The 23,298-nt window shown below is 34.5% G+C and overlaps 1 protein-coding gene across 1 annotated transcript; it reads left to right on the top strand.

Moving 5' to 3' along the window:
* The first annotated feature begins 87 nt into the window (after positions 1-87).
* LOC132720236 (ruvB-like 1) lies at positions 88-22,820 on the top strand. The gene is given in 10 exon segments (XM_060704328.1): positions 88-313; positions 6,021-6,108; positions 6,513-6,731; positions 9,893-10,050; positions 12,672-12,821; positions 17,313-17,376; positions 17,807-18,005; positions 20,499-20,601; positions 21,293-21,384; positions 21,943-22,820. Coding segments are annotated over 10 exon segments (1,374 nt in total). The 5' UTR covers positions 88-172; the 3' UTR covers positions 22,103-22,820.
* The last annotated feature ends 478 nt before the right edge of the window (positions 22,821-23,298 follow it).

The following is a 23,298-nucleotide window of genomic DNA, read 5'->3' as shown; positions in this document are numbered from 1 at the left end:
AACTTTAAAAACCAAGTATCATATTTTTTTCAATAATATGTCAATATTTATAAAACTTGTCATTTGAATTTTTAATCATTGTCGTAACTAACAATATCAAGACCTGTTTCCGGCAAACGTGAAATTGCCGCAAGTTTCAACGCGACGGTAAATAAATAAGAATTTTGTCAAAATGAAGATCGAAGAAGTTAAAAGTACCACGAAGACTCAAAGAATAGCAACACATAGTCACATTAAAGGCTTAGGATTAGATGAAAATGGTTATGCTATTCAAAGTGCAGCCGGTCTTGTCGGTCAAGAATTGGCAAGAGAGGTTTGTAAATAAAAAATAATGAAAATTCCAGAATGTTCTATTGTGATTTCTTTGCTTACATTTTACTCCAAAAGTAATTATATGAAAAAGGCAAAGCCTCAAAGCGAGCTCGATTTTCTTTTACCATATGATAGTTTAAAACAATCGTTTATTTTTATTTAACATTTTCCGTTTTAAAATTGTCATTCGGTATTTTATAAACTGCTTCCGTTTATTCTGGTTCCTCCTTTCTATTATGGTTCCTATGTAAGTGCGCGGGACACCAGTCTACGCTTCGTTTTCAATCAGAGTAAATTGGCTTTTATCGTTATCATGTAATTCGAAAAGTTGCGATGTGTCCAATTCGGTACTTCGGACGAAAGTTTTCAAAACCATCACTTAGCAGGTACTCGCGTTACTGTAAAGCTTGCTTTGCAAGCAGGCCCTTCGGCCAGCTCGTCGAGCTTTCTATCAAAAAGTCAAACTGCAAAGTGAGGAACGTAAGTCCATTGTTGGTATTGTCAATCCTTTTATAATCAATTGTGACTTGTAATGAATATATGAATAAGGCAAAGGAGGCTCAAAGCAAGCTCTTTTAAGTATAAAATAAGGCAAAGCCTATGAATGGGGAAGTCGGTTAAAATAATAAATTAAATAATTCCTTTTTATTTTACATTTTTTTACCATTTGAGACAACAAAAAGGGGGGGGGTGAAAAAGGTGTTAAAAGGCGTGTACAGTACAGATATCGAGGAATATGCAAATTTCTGCGAGTATCGAGTAATCTCAAAAAGCGTGACTCCGAGTGGATTATAAATTTCTCGGGTGAAAAAGAGTGACTCCGAGACAAAAACGAGTGACAATTTTGTCCGCGGGACTCCGTGAATCTCCGAGTCAAAAAGAGTGACTCCGAGAAAATAAGACTGATTTGGTACACGTATGCTTTATTTATTTATTAATTAATATAATGCTCTACCTCTAAAATAAAATCCTTCATCGCATGTATTATTCATTCAAAATAACAATGTTGTCGAAAATTCTTCGTTGATGTAAAGTATCACAAGTGAAAACGAAAGTAGACACACTTGATTCATTAATTAATTAAAGGAAAGAATAACCGATGATTTCCCGCAATTCCCGTAACGCGCAGTGTCAAAAACCTATTTAATTTAGTATTCTAAAATAAGAAAATATAAATGAGCTTCTTTTTTGCATTGTTTATACAAATTTATAATTATTATGTAAGCAAAAAAAGAAGAAGAAAAAAGAAGGAAATACATGGCAAAACAACCTTGGCTTAGGTCGATTCATTCCATTGACATATTATCGTAAGGGAAATTATACTTTGTACCAGAACTGAATAAAAAAAACAACATTTTCTTTAAGACAGTTTACAAAGTATTCTTCAGTGAAATGCATCTGCCTTGGAAAGTAAACTTTTGAAAAAGGTAATTTTATACTTTTAAGTCAGGCTTTTAGATAAATTTGTACCAGTTACATAAATGATACCAAACTGATTTCCATGTGAAGTACATGTACGTCTCCTTTTAATTGTTGGTTGATAAAAAATCCGTGAAATACGAGATATAATACATCATTCCATACAATGCACTTGCCAAAACAGCAACACCCTATGTTGGCATGTACAGTCCTGCTTTTAACATTAAAGTTTAAATTTAGTTTACTATTGCTTTCAGAACAATATAGAACAGAGTTAAGTTAAGTTAATCTGCTAGGCAATTCTACCGATGTTGGCAGCACAAGAAAGGACAACATTAAGGAATTCATTTATGAAATTCTACCGATGTTTGCAGGGGGAAAACAACAGGCGCTGCGTCGTCTCAAAAATAAAACCATGAATTATAAAACAAGAACATTGATCAAGATTGGCAGTGATTTTTTAAAGGCATGGCGGTCTTTTTCAATCCACATACGTACATGTACAATATGCTATTATAAAAATATTGTTTTATCGTCTATGAACAGTACATGTACGTGAAATCGGGAGTAGTTTAATCTTTGTCAAAATTGTTTTTTATTTTTTATAAAATGACATGATATAGATGATGATGTACATAACTATAAAGGAAAAAGAAAACAAGCAAATAAAATGATCATTTTATTCTTTGCTGTTTTTATTTTTTATCTGATTACAGGTGAATGAATTACGTGAGCAGCGGACTAGGTAAGTTGAACGACCTGTGTCAACTTGTCAACTCTTCTCTAACTCTTGAATTCCTCCATAATATAACCATAACTTGCCTGAAATAAAAAAATAACAACAAAAAACTTTAATTTATTAATGATCATCACAAGACAATTTACTTTTGATTCCAATATCAACATACATCTACACATGACTTTGATAACAGAATGAGATCGACAGATTTTCGGAGATATTCTTAGAATAATATTACAACAATATACATGTATTACTAATTTTTATGCAGCTTTATTTAGAAACGATTAAGTTAATGTTAATTCTCAAAAATTATATATAAATCAAGTGTCTTCTAATTAAAACGGCGGATGTGACAGGTTGACACGTAACTAAAATACATGTAAACAATGGATTATGAAGAAACGTACATGCACATCATGACAATTTTTAAAACTGTACAAACCAATATAAAAGTTGGGAAAGTCAATTTTTTTGCACATGTTATCAATGATTAAAATATTATGAAGATCGAAACTCAATATCCACATTGAAAAAAGAAAACACAACACAATATTTGGCACCTGAAATAAATTAGAACGGCATGTTATCGGTATTTGATGCATTTAGAAACATTTAAGATTAAGAAGTTTATATAATTAATTCATTTCTTAAAGAAGTATAAAAAAAAGTTGGGCCGTTATTATATGGATTTTTTTAAATCGTTTTTTGTTTTTGATAGAATTTCGGGTTCCTGTGGTTATTGCTACTGACCTAATTAATCTGGATAAAAATAAGCTTGAGAACTGATGACGCTTACGGTAGTGATTTTTTCTAATCAAATGTACCTTTCAACTGTTTCAGGGTAAATTGAAAACAACAACCGTAAAAATCATCTTTATTTTCGAATGGTAATCTAAAGAATTAAATTAAATATAAAATGAGATTGCACTTGCATTTATTTACACCAGCTAGACACCGACACAGAGTTACGCGGTAATTCTCTCTCGGAGTCACGCGCTTTTATTTTCGTCTCGGAGTCACTCTCATCACACGTTTCTCACGCGGAGTCACTCGTTTTTATGGACAAATACTCTCGCCGAGTTGCGAGTGTTTTCCTTGATCCTCGGAGGATTTTGCATATTCCTCGTTATCTGTACTGTATATCGCATAATGGGTTAAATAACTTTTTTCAAAACTGTTTTGTCAAAAATTTATTTCAAAAGATCCAATTATAATGTATATTTTTTTAATTATTTCCATTGTTCGCCATTTTGGGTGATTTCAGAGGTTACTATGGTATCATGGTAATCCTTGAAAATTCAAGTATAGAAAGATAGATGTGTCAAATCTTCAAATTAAGTTGAGAAAAAATGCTTTAAAATGTGACGATGTGTTTATGTATGGGACTATAACATATTTGAATTGACTGTGTAAAGTCAATTATGGGAAATAGTAGACAAATATGAAGATTTTATAAAATGGTTTTCTTCCCACGAATATTTTCATTATTCACAAAATTAAATTTATTTACAGATCTATGCTATGCAATTTAGTGTGACAGTTTTAAAAATAGTAGCATCGGCATGTCTGCTTTTACTAGCAGTCGCATAAAATGTAAATACCTTGATATCATAGAATTTGAATTAGAACCCGTGAAATCATAGGAACTGAGTATACTATAGACTTTTCTATTAAAACTGCACACTTTCGCCATTACAATTCACTCAACACTACTACAAACTAATTTTTACCTTCAACATATAGCCATTTTATGTTTAATAATATGATATCTAGATTGAATCCATCCACTGGAGAACAAAAATTCACTTAAAATCAAATTTCGGCACTAATAATTCCATTTCCGTAAAAGGATATCGTGTAACCGGAAGTTAATATTGACATGGCTTCTATTTCTATTTTTTGGGGGTATTTTATAAGTTGAGTATAAAATTAATGTTAATAATATTATGTTGACTGTAATTTATCAAAAAAGGTACAGTATACGTGAATCAGTCAAATTTTATGTACTTTACCATATATTCATCAAACAATAGTGAACACGCTATGAGTCCCTTTTCGGGAAAAGTATCTTCACAAAGCTTCATATTTGGATTATGGTAATCAGCAGGGGATTCTGAACGTTATTTTGAATGGGAACCATATGAGACAGGAAACCAGAAATCTGATTCCCGGTGTGCTTCTACAAATAATAGTGCAGGTGACCTGTTGGTACTGATTCCTTGCATGCTCCAAATATATGGATGCCATAATCATGCCATTTGTAAATTTTTGTAAACAATATTTGTTTCTAAATTGCATTCCACTAATCATTTTTTAAACAATTATAGAGGCATTTCAATGCATTTTCACCTTATCACCAGGGGTAGAAATAATGCCCAATTCCCACTTTTTTACCTAAAAGATTGTACTCCACCTATTTTTGAGAATAGACTGCATATGTGCAAACTTTTTGTTCCCATTTTGTTTTTTATAAATCCAGTTAAGTGTATTATGAATTAAGGTAAATCAGATAAATTCATTTAGCAGATATATACACATATTACAAAATATGAATTAATTTTTCCCTCAGCATAAAGGTTTGGGGTGGGGGTTTTGGCGGAGGTAAGTCCCAGAAAAAGGAAGGGAAATTACTTACGTTCAGTAATGAAATTGTAAATTTGAGTTACCCGTATTATTACTATTAAAGTGTAGTCTTACTCTCTTAGGAGAGAAACATCAGCCACCTTTCAAACAATCATACAAGAGCAGACATATTTCAAGTTACATTATATTAATGCTCTAAAATTTTTAGCTCGACTTTTTTTGAAAAAAAAAGTAGAGGTATTGCTATAGTCGCGGCGGCGTTGCCGTTGCTGTCCGCAAACTTGTACCTGGATCATAACTTTTTTTATTTCTTGGTGTATTGTCTTCATACTTGGCCACAACAACCCTTGGGACAAGACCTTTCAGTAGACCACACTAACCTTGACCTTTATCCATAAATGACCTTGACCTTCAAGGTTAAAAGTCCAATTTTTGCTTGTTTCATGCTATTTTTTGGCCTGAAAACTTAAAACTTGAACAAAATAATCTTAAAGGGAAAACCCCTTAAAAAAACCCAGACAGACATTGCCCTTTTCACTCTTTTGATGACCTTGATTTTGAAGTTCAAATTATTGAAATTTTAAATTTTTTTGGGCTGTAACGGCTGTAACTTTGCTTTTATTGAAGGGATCAATTTTCATTTATAAAAGAACAAACTTAAGGACAAAAACCTTGTTGTTTTTTTAAAACATTTGGGCTTTTTGAAACCACCACGGATTTTACTGCCCCCACGTGACCCCAAACCAGGGGAACTTCCCCCAAAACGGGGACACCACCATGTGACCCCACCAAATTTCCCCAAAAAAAACCACTTTGACTTCACCATTTGACTCCCCCCAAGTGCCTCCCCATGGACCCCAGGGAGCCCCAACGTACTCCACGCATTGCCCCCGCCCGGCGGTGGCTCTTGTTGTGTACAATGACAATGTAGTATGTAATTAAACTGGTATTGTGTATATTTTAGGCTGCAGGTATTGTGGTTGAGATGATAAGATCAAAGAAAATGGCAGGACGTGCTGTATTGTTAGCAGGACCTCCAGGAACAGGCAAGGGTTTAAAAACATCTTTCCCCTTGAAAATTTTGGGAAACGATGACAATGTATTATTTTTTAAATGCACATATGGCAGACAAAAGGGAAGTTTTCCCAAGTCCGTTGAACATTTGATTTCCAAAAATTTTTTTAAAATTTTTTAAAATGTTAAATAAAAAATTTAAAAATGATTCCCCCAAAATTTTTAAAAATTAATTTTAATCTTTTGTTATTATTTTACTTTCCTTTTTTGTTTTTTTTATTTAAAAAATTGTTTGTAGGAAACTTTAACCTTAATTTTTAAACTTTAAAATTAAAAAAATTTTATTGGATATTATGGGATAAATTCATTGCAAGGCATTTTTCTTTTAAAAATACTGGGAAATACCCTTTAAAATCAATTTTTTGGGGAAATTTTTTTCAGATTTGCCATGCATTGGTTTTAGCTCAAAAAATTTGGGCCAGAAAATTTTCCATTTGCCCAAGGGGTAGGTAGTGAATTTACTCACATGAGATCAAAAAGACAGAAGTTCTGATGGAGAATTTTAGGAGAGCTATAGGTTTAAGGATCAAAGAAACAAAAGAAGTTTATGAGGGGGAAGTTACAGAATTAACACCTGTTGAGACAGAAAATCCAATGGGAGGTTTGTATATTGATACTCTATAAATTATTTTTATAAGAAATACTAGAATACAAAAGAGTGTGTTGTAACCACTTTTTTATGCTCCCCAAATGGTGAGCATATAGTTGCTGCTTTCTCTGCCCATCGACCGCTATTCTTGTCTGGGACATAACTATAAAATAAAAAAAGGGAATTATTGCCCCTTTTTTTCAAATTTTTTCACTTTTTAACGCCCGGCAAACTCTTAAACTAAATTTAAAAAAAACAAAATTTAAAATTTGTTTTGGGAGAAAAAGATTTTCATTGGGTAGAAGGGAGGGGCAAAAAAACCCTAACACCCGTCTTGGCCCAATTTTGGAGATTTTTGCCCTTTGTTCTTTTTTTTCCCCCTTTAAAAAAATTTTGCTATATTATAAACACTGAGTTCTTGCCATGATTCTACAACACTTTCTTTTGCAAATCTTTTAAAGTGTATGTCAAAAAGTCAATTTGTCAAAAAACATATCTGAACTACATGTAGGTTAGAAATGGAAATGTTCGCAATTTAATTACAGTCATTGGTGTGAATGTTAACCTGGCTGTTTGTTGTCTTGCCAGATAAAATGGATAGAAGTGATGGCATACTGTAAATGATTTTTGTTTGGTCTGAGTGACTGTCAAATTTATTTATAACTTTCTTTCATAGTTTTGCTTTAAATAAATCTTCATTTTTGCTGGAGTTCTATATTTATACCCCCAAAAACGAAGTTTGGGGGGGTATATAGGAGTCACCCGGTGGTCGGTCGGTCGGTTGGTCGGTCGGTCGGTCGGTCGGTCCAGACGTCCGTTGCATTTTCCTTGTCCGGAGCATAGCTTGAAAACTAATGGTTGGAATTCAATATAACTACATACAATGGTCAAGCACATTGAGAGGAAGTGCAGTGCACAAGAACCATAACTCTATTCTTGACTAATTACAGAGTTATTGCCCCTTTGTTACTTTTCCTTGTCCGGGGCATAACTTGAAAACTACTGGTTGGAATTCAAAACAACTTCATACAATTGTCAAACACAATAAGGAGAAGTGAAGTGCACAAGAACCATAACTCTATCTAAAAGTAATTACAGAGTTATTGCCTTTTGTTGCTTTTTCCATTGCTTTTTTTTTGTCCATTGCATTTCCTTGTCCGGAGCATAAACTTGAAGACTAATGGTTGGAATTCAATATAACTACATACAATGGTCAAGCACATTGAGAGGAAGTGCAGTGCGTAAGAAACATAACTCTATCTTGACTAATTACAGAGTTATTGCCCTTTGTTACTTTTCCTTGTCCGTGGCATAACTTGAAAACTACTGGTTGGAATTCAAAACAACTTCATACAATTGTCAAACACAATAAGGGGAAGTGCAGTGCACAAGAACCATAACTCTATCTAAAGTAATTACAGAGTTATTGCCCTTTGTTGCTTTTCCATTGCCTTCTTTTTATACCCCCAAAAACGAAGTTTGGGGGGGTATATAGGAGTCACCCGGTGGTCGGTCGGTCGGTTGGTCGGTCGGTCGGTCGGTCCAGACGTCCGTTGCATTTTCCTTGTCCGGAGCATAACTTGAAGACTAATGCTTGGAATTCAATATAACTACACACAATGGTCAAGCACATTGAGAGGAAGTGCAGTGCACAAGAACCATAACTCTATCTTGACTAATTACAGAGTTATTGCCCTTTGTTACTTTCCTTGTCCGGGGCATAACTTGAAAACTACTGGTTGGAATTCAAAATAACTTCATACAATGTCAAACACAATAAGGGGAAGTGCAGTGCACAAGAAACCATAACTCTATGTAAAGTAATTACAGAGTTATTGCCCTTTGTTACTTTTCCATTGCTTTTTTTTGTCCGGACCATAACTTGAAGACTAATAGTTGGAATTCAATATAACTACATACAATGGTCAAGCACATTGAGAGGAAGTGCAGTGCACAAGAACCATAACTCCATCTTGATTAATTACAGAGTTATTGCCCTTTGTTACTTTTCCTTGTCCGGGGCATAACTTGAAAACTACTGGTTGGAATTCAAAAATAACTTCATACAATTGTCAAACACAATAAGGGGAAGTGCAGTGCACAAGAACCATAACTCCATATTGACTAATTACAGAGTTATTGCCCTTTGTTACTTTTCCATTGCTTTTTTGTCGGAGCATAACTTGAAGACTAATGGATGGAATTCAATATTACTTCATACAATGTTCAAGCACATTGAGAGGAAGTGCAGTGCACAAGAACCATAACTCCATCTTGACTAATTACAGAGTTACTGCCTTTTGTTAATTTTCCTTGTCCAGAGCATGACTTGAAAAACTACTGGTTGGAATTCAAAACAACTTCATACAATGGTCAAGCACAATAAGGGGAAGTGCAGTGCACAAGAACCATAACTCCATCTTGACTAATTACAGAGTTATTGCCCTTTGTTACTTTTCCATTGCTTTTTTGTCCGGAGCATAACTTGAAGACTAATGGTTGGAATTCATTATAACTCATACAATGGTCAAGCACATTGAGAGGAAGTGCAAGTGCACAAGAACCATAACTCCATCTTGACTAATTACAGAGTTATTGCCCTTTGTTACTTTTCCTTGTCCAGAGCATAACTTGAAAACTACTGTTTGGAATTCAGTACAACTTCATACAGTTGTCAAGGACATTAAAAGGAAGTACAGTGCACAAGAGCCATAACTCCATTTTGACAAAATACAGAGTTACTGCCCTTCGATACTTTTGTCCTTGTCCTGAGCATAACTTAATACGTACTGGTTGGAATTCAAAAACAACTTCATACAATGTTCAAGCACAATAAGAGGAAGTGCAGTGCACAAGAACTATAACTCTATCTTCAGTTTTTATAGAGTTTTTGCCTTTGTTCCTTTTCTTTGTCTTTCTGGACTTATTACAGAGTAATTCAATTAAACTTCATCAATGCCCAACCACATTGAAAGGATATGCAACATAGAAGAACCACAACTATCTTTAATTGCTAACAACCATAACTCTATATTTCAATTCTTTTACAAGGTATTCTGTTACTAGTAACATCCTCATTTCCGAAGCAGTCTTGTGGGGGTATTAATCACATTTAGTGATAGTTCTAGTTTCACTATATATAGTTTAATGTATTAATTTTTTTTTGTGATCAGGCTATGGGAAAACAGTCAGTCATGTAATCATTGGTTTAAAGACAGCAAAAGGAACAAAACAGTTAAAACTGGATCCATCAATATATGAAAGTTTACAGAAAGAGAAAGTCGAGACTGGGGATGTAATATACATTGAGGCAAACAGTGGAGCAGTCAAGGTTTGTATATTTCTTTATTTGAGCCGTGCCATGACAAAACCAACATAATGGGTTTGCGACCAGCATGGATCCAGACCAGCCTGCCCATCCGGGCAGTCTGATCAGGATCCATGCCGTTTGCTAACCAACCCTATTACAAGTAGAGAAGATGAGAGGGTATATTGTTTTGCTAATGTTGGTCGGTCACAGATGGCTATGTTAGTGTTTGGACACCCCACCCTGTCCCTGGATCCCTGTTACAACCCTGAAAAAAAAATAATTCAACACTCTAAGGCTTACATTAAGATACCAAATAAAATACTACTGATAAAATTGTATAATAAAAAAAAATTTCCACTAGTATCAAAATTATAGTTATAGAAAGGTGGAAAGTCTACTATATGTTCATTTGTAGAACACAAGAAATCGTCGTTTCGGCGACTGAGGTGCATTCGGGCGGCATATTGCTGCATCGTTCATTTATATCAATAAAAAGAACTAGAATTCCATTACTTACCTAATTCAAGTCCAATGAATATCAATATTCTATTGATTTTTAGCTCACCTGTCACAAAGTGACAGGGTGAGCTTTTGTGATCGCTTTTCGTCCGTTGTCCGTCCGTAAACTTTTACTTTAAATGACATCTCCTCATAAACCACTAAGCCAATTTCATCCAAACTTCACAGGAATGTTCCTTTGGTGGTCACCTTTAAAAATTGTTCAAAGAATTTAATTCCATGCAGAACTCTGGTTGCCATGGCAACCAAAAGAAAAAACTTGAAATATCTTCTTTTAAAAAACCCAAAGAGCTAGAGCTTAGATATTTGGCATGAAACATCTTCTAGTGAGTGTCTACCAAGTTTGTTCAAATAAAAGCCCTGGGGTCAAAATTGGCCCTGCCCCAGGGGGTCATTGATTTTCGCTATATGCATATAGTAAAACCTTAAATAATCTTCTTTTAAAGAACCCAAAGAGCTAGAGCTAAGATATTTAGCATGAAACATCTTCTAATGGGTGTCTACCAAGTTTTTCAAATAAAAGCCCTGGGGTCAAAATTGGCCCCGCCCCAGGGGTCATTGATTTTCCCTATATGCATATAGTAAAAACTTAAAAAATCTTCTTTTAAAGAACCCAAAGAGCTAGAGCTAAGATATTTAGCATGAAACATGTTCTAATGGGTGTCTACAAAGTTTGTTCAAATAAAAGCCCTGGGGTCAAAATTAGCCCCGCCCCGGGGGTCATTGATTTTCCTTATATGTGTATAGCAAAAACTTAAAAAATCTTCTTTGAAAAAACCCATATAGCTAGAGTTTAGATATTAAGCATGAAACATCTTCTAATGGGTGTCTACAAAGTTTGTTCAAATAAAAGCCCTGGGGTCAAAATTGGCCCCGCCCCAGGGGGTCATTGATTTTCCCTATATGCATATAGAAAAAACTTAAAAAATCTTCTTTTAAAGAACCCAAAGAGCTAGAGCTAAGATATTTAGCATGAAACATGTTCTAATGGGTGTCTACAAAGTTTGGTCAAATAAAAGCTCTTGGGTCAAAATTGGCCCCGCCCGGGGGTCATTGATTTTCCTTGTATGTGTTATAGTTAAAACTTAAAAAATCTTCTTTGAAAAAACCCAAATAGCTAGAGTTTAGATATTAAGCATGAAACATCTTCTAGTGAGTGTCTACCAAGTTTGTTCAAATAAAAGCCCTGGGGTCAAAATTGGCCCCGCCCCAGGGGGTCATTGATTTTCCCTATATGCATATAGAAAAAACTTAAAAAATCTTCTTTTAAAGAACCCAAAGAGCTAGAGCTAAGATATTTAGCATGAAGTATGTTCTAATGGGTGTCTACAAAGTTTTTTCACATAAAAGCCCTGGGGTCAAAATTGGCCCCGCCCCGGGGGTCATTGATTTTCCTTATATGTGTATGGCAAAAACTTAAAAATCTTCTTTGAAAAAACCCAAATAGCTAGAGTTTAGATATTAAGAATGAAACATCTTCTAGTAAGTGTCTACAAAGTTTGTTCAAATAAAAGCCCTGGGGTTAAAACTGGCCCCGCCCCAGAGGTGTCATTGTTTTTAACTATATGTGTATAGTAAAAACTTAAAAAATCTTCTTTTAAAATACCCAATGAGCTAGAGGTTAGATTTTAAGCAGGAAACATCTTTTTGTTGGTGTCTACCAAGTTTGTTCAAATAAAAGCCCTTGGGTTTAAATTGGCCCTGCCAAAGGGGGGGGGGGGCTGAGGTCATTGTTTTTCATTATATGTGTGTAGTAAAAACTTAACATCATGAAACATCTTCTAATGGGTGTCTTCCAAGTTTGCTCAAATAAAAGCCCTGGGGTTTAAACTGGCCCCGCTCCGGGCCTATATACAGGTGAGCGACCTCAGGGCCATCATGGCCCTCTTGTTTTCTGTTTCATGGTATTTTTTTACTTGTCGTAGCCATTTTGTGGTCTGATACCTGCGATGTTATGCGCAATCTGATTGTACATCCAATTCGTCTAGTATAATTGTAAACCCATAGAAAAATAAATATTTCTTATGTTGTTATACTTTTCATTTTTACAAAGTGAGAGATCAAATATAGGACTTGAGATGAAGCATTTGTCAGTTTAATATTGCAATTTTATATTTTTACAGAGACAAGGTAGATCTGATAGTTTTGCTACAGAGTTTGATCTGGAAGCCGAGGAGTATGTTCCTCTACCTAAAGGAGATGTACATAAAAAGAAAGAAATTATACAAGATGTAACATTACATGATCTCGATATAGCTAATGCTAGACCACAGGTGTGTAACACTTTTTTCATGCTTTTTGTGTCGCCTTGAAAAAGGCGACATTTAGGGGTTACTTTTGTCGGCGGTGTCGACGTTGGTGTCCGTGTTGGCGTCCCCTTAAGCTTGTCCGCAGCATAAGTCAGTCATTATAAGTCGGATTGACTTCAAACTTGATTTGCATGCTTTTTTATAATGACCCGAAGTGCAGTGCACAAGAACCGGTACTCTGCACTTCTTATTTTTTGAGTTATTGACCTTTGTTAATTTTCATACTTTATTTTTGTCCGGGCCATTTCTCCTAAAGTATAAAAGCTATGGACTTGAAACTTCATAGGATGATAGATCTCATTAAGAAGAAGTGCAGTGCACAAGAACCGGTACTCTGCATTTCTTATTTTTTGAGTTATTGCCCTTTGTTAATTTTCAAACTTTATTTTTGTCCGGGTCATTTCTCATAAATTATTAAAGCTATAGACTTGAAACCTCATAGGATGATAAATCTTATTGATAAGAAGTGCAGTTATTGAGTTATTGCCCTTTGTTAATTTTCATATTTCATTTTTGTCCTGGCCATTTCTTCTAAACTATATTGTTCACAAGGCGACACATCTGACTCGCAGAGTTCTAGTTTCTTTATATTTGAAGAAGGAAGGTTATTAAAAGAAATGTGAGGGTTTATTAGTACTGACTAGGAATTAATGAAAAGGAACATTTCCAGAAGTAGTCATGTAGCTAATAACATGTTGCAGTGGATTTTACCTGGTTACCAAGACATAAAGACACCCCTGATGTGTGCTTTGACTTCAAATTACAACACCATCGAGGGGCGTCCGTGGCCGAGTGGTTAAGGTCGTTGACTTCAAACCACTTACCCCTCACTGCTGTGGGTTCGAATCCCGAAAGGGACTTTGGATTCTTTCATGTGAGGAAGCTATCCAGCTAGCTTACGGAACGTCGGTGGTTCTACTCAGGTACCCGTTCGTTCCTGAAATAATGCACGGAAGGGCACCTAAGGTCTTCCTCCACCAGTAAAGCTGGAACGTCGCGATATGACCTATACTGTGTCGATGTGACGTAAAACCCAAAACAAACAAACAAATAACACCATCGCTATACAATTTATGAAACTATATATTTGCAACAACTCAATGTTGGTTTCGATAACTTTTTATTATTCAGTTTTGTAAATCTTGTTAGTAGAGTTATGTTTGTAAGAACTTAGCTTGATTATTGATTTCAAGACTTAGATTAATTTTAAATACTTATTATCCCCCGCCGAAAAGGCGGCGGGGGATATAGAAATAGTCTCCATCCGACCTTCCGTCCGACATTTTTGTCCGGAGCATATCTCTAAAAGTATTTGAGTTATCAACTTGAAACTTCATAGGTAGATAGACCTCATTGAGAAAGAGTGCAGTGCACAAGAATGATAACTCTACCCTGCATAATTTTTGAGTTATTGCCCTTTGTTATTTTTCAAAATTGATTTTTGTCCAGAGCATAACTCCAAAAGCCTATGAGATATCAACATGAAACTTCATAGGTGCATAGATCTCACTCAGGAGGTGTGCAGTGCACAAGAATGATAACTCTACCTTTCATAATTTTTGAGTTATTGCCCTTTGTTATTTTTCTTACTTAATTTTTCACCTGAGTGAAGCATAACTCAAAAAGTGTTTGAGATATCAACATGAAATGTCATAGGTGGATAGATCTTATTGAGGAGGAATGTGGTACGCAAGAATGATAACTCTTCCCTATACAATTTTTGAGTTATTGCCCTTTGTTCTTTTTCATGCTATTTTGTCCAGAACTTATCTCAAACAGTATTTGAGGTATCAACTTGAAACTTCATAGGTGGATGGATCTCATTGAGGAGGAGTGCAGCACACAAGAATGATAACTCTACCCTGTATTATTTTTGAGTTATTGCCCTTTGTTACTTTTCAAAATTAATTTTTGTCCAGAGCATAACTCTAAAAGCCTTTGAGATATCAAAATGAAACTTCATAGGTGCATAGATCTCACTCAGGAGGTGTGCAGTGCACAAGAATGATAACTCTTCCTTTCATAATTTTTGAGTTATTGCCCTTTGTTCTTTTTCATGCTATTTTGTCCAGAACTAATCTCAAAAAGTATTTGAGGTATCAACTTGAAACTTCATAGGTGGATGGATCTCATTGAGGAGGAGTGCAGCACACAAGAATGATAACTCTACCCTGTATAATTTTTGAGTTATTGCCCTTGTTACTTTTCAAAATTAATTTTTGTCCAGAGCATAACTCTAAAAGCCTTTGAGATATCAAAATGAAACTTCATAGGTGCATAGATCTCACTCAGGAGGTGTGCAGTGCACAAGAATGATAACTCTTCCTTTCATAATTTTTGAGTTATTGCCCTTTGTTATTTTTCATACCTAATTTTTCCCCCAAGTGGTGCATAACTCAAAAGTGTTTGAGATGTCTACATGAAATGTCATAGGTGGATAGATTTTATTGAGGAGGAATGCTGTGCACAAGAATGATAACTCTTCCCTGTACAATTTTTGAGTTATTGCCCTTTGTTCTTTTTCATACTATTTTGTCCAGAGTTTATCTCAAAAAGTATTTGAGGTATCAACTTGAAACTTCATAGGTGGATGGATCTCATTGAGGAGGAGTGCAGTGCACAAGAATGATAACTCTATTCTGCATAATTTTTGAGTTATTGCCCTTTTTTTATTTTTCAAAATTAATTTATGTCTAGAGCCTAACTCAAAAGGCCTTTGAGATATCATTATGAAACTTCATAGGTGCATAGATCTAATTCAGGAGGTGTGCAGTGCACAAGAATGATAACTCTACCTTTTATAATTTTTGAGTTATTGCCCTTTGTTATTTTTCATACTTAATTTTTCAATTCAATTTTTTTCTCAAAAAGTATTTGAGGTATCAACTTGAAACTTCATAGGTGGATAGATTTTACTGAGGAGGGATGCAGCACACAAGAATGATAACCTACCCTGCATTATTTTTCAGTAATTGCCCTTTGTTATATTCAGCCATCAGTATTCACATAGGTTTCAAATCTGTAATCACTATAGCCATCAGCTTTCATTACCAAAAGACCTCTTAAAATGGAATTATTCTGCTCTACTACATACTGTAACCCAACGAATATTCGCGACCAATTAATATTCGCTTTATTCGCGGATGGCCACGAAGCGCGAATATTTGTTTGCGCGAATAAGTCCGCACGATTTCGCGAATAAATTGGAGAGAAATTTTTAATTTAGACGTTCATGCAAGCTACTTGACCGGATATATTCGAATTTTACGGGCACCTGTTAGGAAGTAATGAATTGTTATGAATATTGCCATATAGCAATAAAACACAAACTAAGTAAACTACTACTTTTTTATAAATATCAAAAAACTATGTCAATATAGCAACCAAAATAAACATCCACATTTTAATACAGTTTATGAAATACTAGTGGGACTATTGTCAATTATGTTCCGTATAGGGTACTATACGGAGCATGTGTCAGTTTTAAGTTTCTTCTTGTTTGGACCCTATAAAATAAATATTTGAATAAATCGTTTGACAAAAGTGGGAAAACTATCGAGCATCACAAAAGGCTATTGTTTTGTGGATCCTTTAAAATAATTGTTTGAGTGAATTGTTAAGACAAAGGTGGTATAAACCTATCGAGCATCACAAAAGGGTATTGGGTGTACATAATTACAAACAGTGAAAAACAAGATGGTTTCATTTACCCGTCAAACTTAACAGCCTGTATAGCTCAGTTGGTTAGATTGCGGACTCATATAACATAATTTTCTCGGCGTGGGTTCTATCCCTGATTGGAAAAGGTATTTTTTTTATGAAACGCTTAAATTGAATTTCTTAAAGACTTTTCTAGATAAACTGTTGATACAAAATATAATATGTTTTGAAAATAAGATGTTGGAAGAAGGGTTTATTTTTTATCAACCACCCTTTTAACGACATGTTTAGAAATGAAGACGAACGATGCGTACATGTACATATATAGAGAAAATGTTTTGCTGAATTGTGATCACATTTCACTTACCAATACAATATAAGGCTAGCGTATTGTTAATCCCATTTAAGTACCAATAATGATCACAATTATTGAAGATTAATAGTCGGCTAATGGATTTTACGGCCCCATCCGACTTTCCAATCCGCGAATATTTATTTCCGGAAATCAAGAAAACGCGGAAATTAATATTCGCGAATATATCCGACCTCGGCAAAACGCGAAAATTTGTATTCGCGAATATAAATTGGGTTACAGTATACATTCTTCCAATGAGCAAACACATTTGGCGGGGGATGGCCATGTTGACATGGCTCTTGTTTTGGAATTATTTCAGCATCAAATCGGCATACAGTGTTTGCTGAGAATATGTTGCAATAACCTGTGTTCTGTTTGTTGTTGTTGTTTTTGTTGTGTTTTTTTAATAAAATTGAGAAAATAAATTATTTTTATTATAGGGAGGTCAGGATATTATGTCTATGATGGGTCAGTTAATGAAGCCAAAGAAAACAGAAATTACAGGTATGAATTAACAATGTCATTGTCAACCCCTACCATGTATTGAAAATGGACTTATTCCTCCTTCAATCTGGACCAAACCATTCACCATTTTTAAGAAAAATTTAAAATAAATAAACAGTGCCGGCTGACTCTTCTGTGTTGCTATACTGTACAAGTAGATTCATGTGAGGCCAGCAGGATAAGAGTTATTGCTTATGTTGTGGAATCAGTAATTCAGATGTTTAAAGGAATATTAACTCATTGAATTGGTTGAATCAACTGCCCTTACATCAAGGGTTATATATTGACAGATTAAATTTTTAAAACTTATAATTAGTAAATTTGTGGACATTTAAAAAAAAAATCATAATGAAAAGTTATATATTTTTATATTTTAGATTATTTAATGAATTGTAGAACACACAAGATAAAAATGGTTTTTGATTTTCAGATAAATTAAGAAAGGAGATCAACAAGGTGGTGAACAAATATATAGATCAAGGTATAGCTGAGCTTGTACCAGGTGTATTATTTATTGATGAGGTTCACATGTTGGATATTGAATGTTTCACCTACCTCCACAGAGCTCTTGAATCATCTATAGCACCCATTGTCATATTTGCTACAAACAGAGGCAAATGTACCATCAAGTAGGTCATTTTATTATTATTATTATGAATATTACTTACTGAATAGTGGCTGGGGTTTCCCCCCGACCGAGTGGTTCTGTACATTGAGTTCAAGCCATTTGCCTTCACTATTGTGGGTTCAAATCCTAACAGGGACTTTGGATTCTTTCATGTGAGGAAGCTATCTAGCTAGCTTAAGGAACATCAGTGGTTCTACTCAGGTGCCTGTTTGTCCCTGAAATAATGCACAGAATGGCACATGAGGTCTTCCCCACCAGTAAAGCTGGAAAAACAACAAGAAAACTGAGTAGTCGATGGATATTTTTGCATTTTCTAGCCGTGTTTAATTATGTCACTTTTTGCATAAAGGAAGAACAATGGAGTAGGTACCAGTTAGTCTCTCCATGTTTTTATCAATATTTAAGAAACCTCTATTATAGGTTAATTTTCCAAGATATATTTAAAGAAGGGCAAGATTTATGTTGTAATAAACTGTAGTATTTTAAGCAAAAAGTTAAATGGAAGATGTGTTTAAGAAATTCATTTCTGTTACCTTGAAAACCTAACCATGCAATTGGCACTATAAGCTCACAGATTTTAGTGTAGTTTGGTGGCTGGCTCTAAGTAATAATTTTCCCCACTATTGCATTTAATGAAACACTGATGCGTTTATTTGGGTCTTCATCAACCAGTAAATGGGAGGTCACTTCAGATCTATAAAGCGTCAGTGACACTTGAAACTCATTTACTCAAAATACTTTCATCTGACACTAAAGAATCGTTCTTCACAGACTCAGTTACTAAATGTTTACTTGAATGACGGTATTGGTACATGGGAAAAGTGTTTCCCAGTTACAATGATACATTAACATTTTAGTTCATGTTTCCATATTTTTGTTCCTCGACATCATAGTCTTTAGAATACTGAACTGCAAAACAAATCCTTGTGTGTGGGGTGCCTGTTTCAAGAGACCTGTGGTTCAAGTCCTGGAATATATATATATGAAAGAAAAAAGTCATGAGCGGGATCGGCATGCCTAGGCCAGGTCTTGAACCACAGGTCTCTGGACACACGCACGAACACATGCCAATTTTTCATGGGATTTTTAGCTCACCTGTCACAAAGTGACAGGGTGAGCTTTTGTGATCGCTTTTCGTCAGGCGTCCGTCCGGCGCCCGTAAACTTTTGATTTAAATGACATCTCCTCATAAACCACAGAGCCAATTTCATCCAAACTTCACAGGAATGTTCCTTTGGTGGTCACCTTTGAAAATTGTTCAAAGAATTTAATTCCATGCAGAACTCTGGTTGCCATGGCTACCAAAAGAAAAAACTTTAAATATCTTCTTCTAAAAAACCCAAAGAGCTAGAGCTTAGATATTTGGCATGAAACATCTTCTAGTGAGTGTCTACCAAGTTTGTTCAAATAAAAGCCCTGGGGTCAAAATTGGCCCCGCCCCAGGTCGTTGATTTTCCCTATATGCATATAGTAAAAACTTAAAAAATCTTCTTTTAAAGAACCCAAAGAGCTAGAGCTAAGATATTTAGCATGAAACATGTTCTAATGGATGTCTACCAAGTTTGTTCAAATAAGAGCCCTGGGGTCAAAATTGGCCACGCCCCGGGAGTCATTGATTTTCCTTATATGTGTATAGCAAAAACTTAAAAAATCTTTTTTGAAAAAAATAACCAAATAGCTAGAGTTTAAATACTAAGCATGAAACATCTTCTAATTAGTGTCTACCAAGTTTGTTGTAATAAAAGCCCTGGGGTCAAAATTGGCCCCGCCCCGGGGGTCATTCATTTTTCTTATATGTGTATAACAAAAACTTTAAAAAATCTTCTTTGAAAAAACTCAAATAGCTAGAGTTTAGATATTAAGCACGAAGCATCTTCTAGTGAGTGTCTACAAAGTTTGTTCAAATAAAATCCCTGGGGTCAAAATTGGCCCCGCCCCGGGGGACATTGATTTTCCTTATATGTGTATAGCAAAAACTTAAAAATCTTCTTTGAAAAACCCAAATAGCTAGAGTTTAGATATTAAGCATAAAACATCTTCTAGTAAGTGTCTACAAAGATTGTTCAAATAAAAGCCCTTGGGTCAAAACTGGCCCTGCCCCAGGTGTGTCATTGTTTTTAACTATATGTGTAAAGAAAAAACTTAAAACTTGACCAGCTGGACCTTAGATGTTTAGCATGAATTATCTTCTAATGGGTGTGTACCAAGTTTGTTCAAATAAAAGCCCTGGGGTTTAAACTGGCCCCGCTCCGGGGGCCTATATACAGGTGAGCGACTTCAGGGCCAGCATGGCCCTCTTGTTCTATGTATAATTTCTCGTATCACACGCAAAATCGGCATTCCACAGCCAGGACTCTAACCACATGTATTTAGACAAATATCAAACAAGAAAAGTCATGAGTCGGAAATTATACACAAAAAATTCAGCACGCCACATGTAATTCAAACACGAAAATGTTTTTAGTTGTTATTTTGTATGTTTTTATGTTTATAGAGGAACGGAGGATATTGTCTCACCACATGGAATGCCATTAGATCTGTTAGACAGGGTGATGATTGTACGAACACTTCCTTACTCTCAGGAGGAAATGACACAGGTATGAATTAAACATTAACCTTTAATTTGCTGAATATCTGTAATAAAATTGCCTAGATTTGAATTTGCACTATTCATTAAATATTTAAGGGCTTTCAATATCAACATACAAAAATTAAGTGTAGATCGTGGTCAGACCTGACTTTTTCTGGTCCCAAATAATTATGGTTAAAATTTTCATTTTCTTCATTCTTGTATATAGATCAGTCAATCAGTGAAACATTGCACTTTGGCTTGATGATAGAGATTATTTTCTTTGAACTATTTTCCCAAACAACCTCCCCCCTCCCTTCCCCCTTGATGCTTTGGATTTGAATCTGCTCAGCACCACATACCCTTCCATTTGAGGAAACTGTTAAAACTAGCTTACTGATGATCAGTGTTTCTGATCTGATGCCTACCTGTACAAGAAATAAAGGGATTGGCAACATAGGTTGTCTTTTTTTAAAAATGTCATTTGACCATGATAATGCCAGTGTAACATAAAAACAATGAAGAAGAAAAAAAAAAAACATTGCTTTTTTATGTTTATGAATTTTCAGTTTTGAAAAACAAATACGTTGATGTTAGGTTTTTAAAATCATGTCTGACTTTTAACGAATAGGCCAACACTGATTTAGCTATACATTTAGACCTGAGTTTATAAAGTACTAATTTATAGTGATTTTAGATGAGATCATGATATTTTTCAGATCTTGAAGTTAAGAGCACAGACAGAAAGTATCCAGGTAGATGATGAATCTCTAAATCAGCTTGGACAGATTGGTACCACCACAACGCTCAGGTAATATATACATGATCTTAGTGTTAGATTATACAAATTTATTTTAGTTCGATCAATTGGAAGCTATAAGATTATTGAAACATACAAATCCCTTCCTGGAACCAACCGGTTCTAAGCAATAAATGTAAAGTTTCTTGGTTAGGAAACAGCGGCTTGCCCTTAATGGGGTTTGAACCCATGCAGCCAGCAATTCTTAGAGTACTAGTTCGACACTTTTGCCACGCTGCCACAAATTTTAGTGTTCTGTAAATAATATCATGTGGTTTATTGTAATTAATTCAAATTTTTAATATGTAGATTAGGTTTGATACATGCAGTAAATAGAGCAAAACTTATACTTTATAATAGAAGAATATGTGGTTCTACTTAGGTGCCTGTTCGTGGCAGAAATAATGCACCGATTGGCACCTGAGGTCTTCTTTCACCAGTAAGGCTGGACAGTCGCAAAATTACTGTGTTGGTGCAATGTTAAAATCCAACCAAAAAAAAAAGAAGATATATATAGAAATAGAAGAATAGTTTATGATCAGTGTTCTAACAGGTTGTCTCCCTTTTCAGATATGCTGTACAGCTGCTCACCCCAGCTAACTTATTGTCAAAAATTAATGGACGAGATACCATCGGAAAAGATGAAATAGAAGAGACAAATAAACTTTTCTTTGATGCAAAATCCTCCGCAAAAATTTTGGCCGAACAAGAAGATAAATATATGAAATGAAGTGTTTGTGACAGAACTAAAATAACTTTGTTTTATTGGGTAACGAATAACAAGCAATTTCAGACCAGTTATACATTAGCAGTATTGCTACAAAAGTTTCTTTAATTCTAAAAATATTTCATCAGTCAGTGGCTAGAGTGTACAGACTGGCCAGTAAAAAAATCGGTTTTGAGACCTAGGTATTGAACTCAGTTATAGTTAGAATGAAGAAAAAGAGTTAATATTTAGAATGAAGAAAAAAAGAATTGAAGCTCTTCACTGCTTATTTTAGTGTTATATGCAACAGTTTTACACTTCTATAACACAGTTAATACATCAGTGATGCTAAGGTACAGAACTTATTTGTTAAATACAAAAACAAGACAAGGTGGTATATTTGTATATTTCATATTTTTGTACTTGTTGGTATCATGTTTTCCGTAATTTTCTGTACTTCAGAAAATAATGATTCATGAAAGTGTTGCATGTTGCTTTTACAAATATAAAGTTGTCCTTTGAATGTATAAAAAGTCTTGTTAATGAGTTTCATCAGCTATCACACACACAAACAAGTCAATAATTAAACTATGAAATAATCTTTGTTTACCATCCATATCATTTGTGTGTCATTATTAAATATATGTTCTTACATGTTACGTGACATCAGATGTTTAAATTTCTTTTTTTTCTAAAATATCAGTTGTAAATTTACAATCATTAAAATGGTTTATAAATTTAATTGTTTTTGTTTATTTTTCCCCTGAAATTCTTAACATCATTTGTGTCTAAAACCTTGAGTTTCAGAATATTATAAATTCTTTATTACAGGTGTTTTATTAGGAAATAATAGATATTAAAAGGAAGACATAAAAGCACCAGGTGCCTCTAATTTCAAGTTTGATCTTTCTTCAGTTAAATGAATGAAAGCTGTTGAAAAATGGTTACAGACTAAGCAACCTAATTACTATTATCCTCGAGTTATTTTATAACAGGAGATACCAAATATGCGACAAATATGTAACCAAATAATGCATACATGAGACATCTCTGTTGTCTGCAAGTGTTTTTCACATAAATTTCATAGCAAAATATTTTCTTAATAAAATTACAGGTTTTAATATTCCTTGTCACACAAATGCTTTTTTACACATATTTACCGGTAGTTTTTTAAATTTTGGGACCAACTCATTTTTTTTTGTGTAAAAATTTTATCCAAT

Source organism: Ruditapes philippinarum, unplaced genomic scaffold (genome assembly GCF_026571515.1).
Source record: "Ruditapes philippinarum isolate M1 unplaced genomic scaffold, ASM2657151v2 ctg5168_1_1_1_1, whole genome shotgun sequence".
In the NCBI taxonomy this organism is placed as follows: domain Eukaryota; kingdom Metazoa; phylum Mollusca; class Bivalvia; order Venerida; family Veneridae; genus Ruditapes; species Ruditapes philippinarum.
This window is presented reverse-complemented; position numbering and strand designations above follow the sequence as displayed.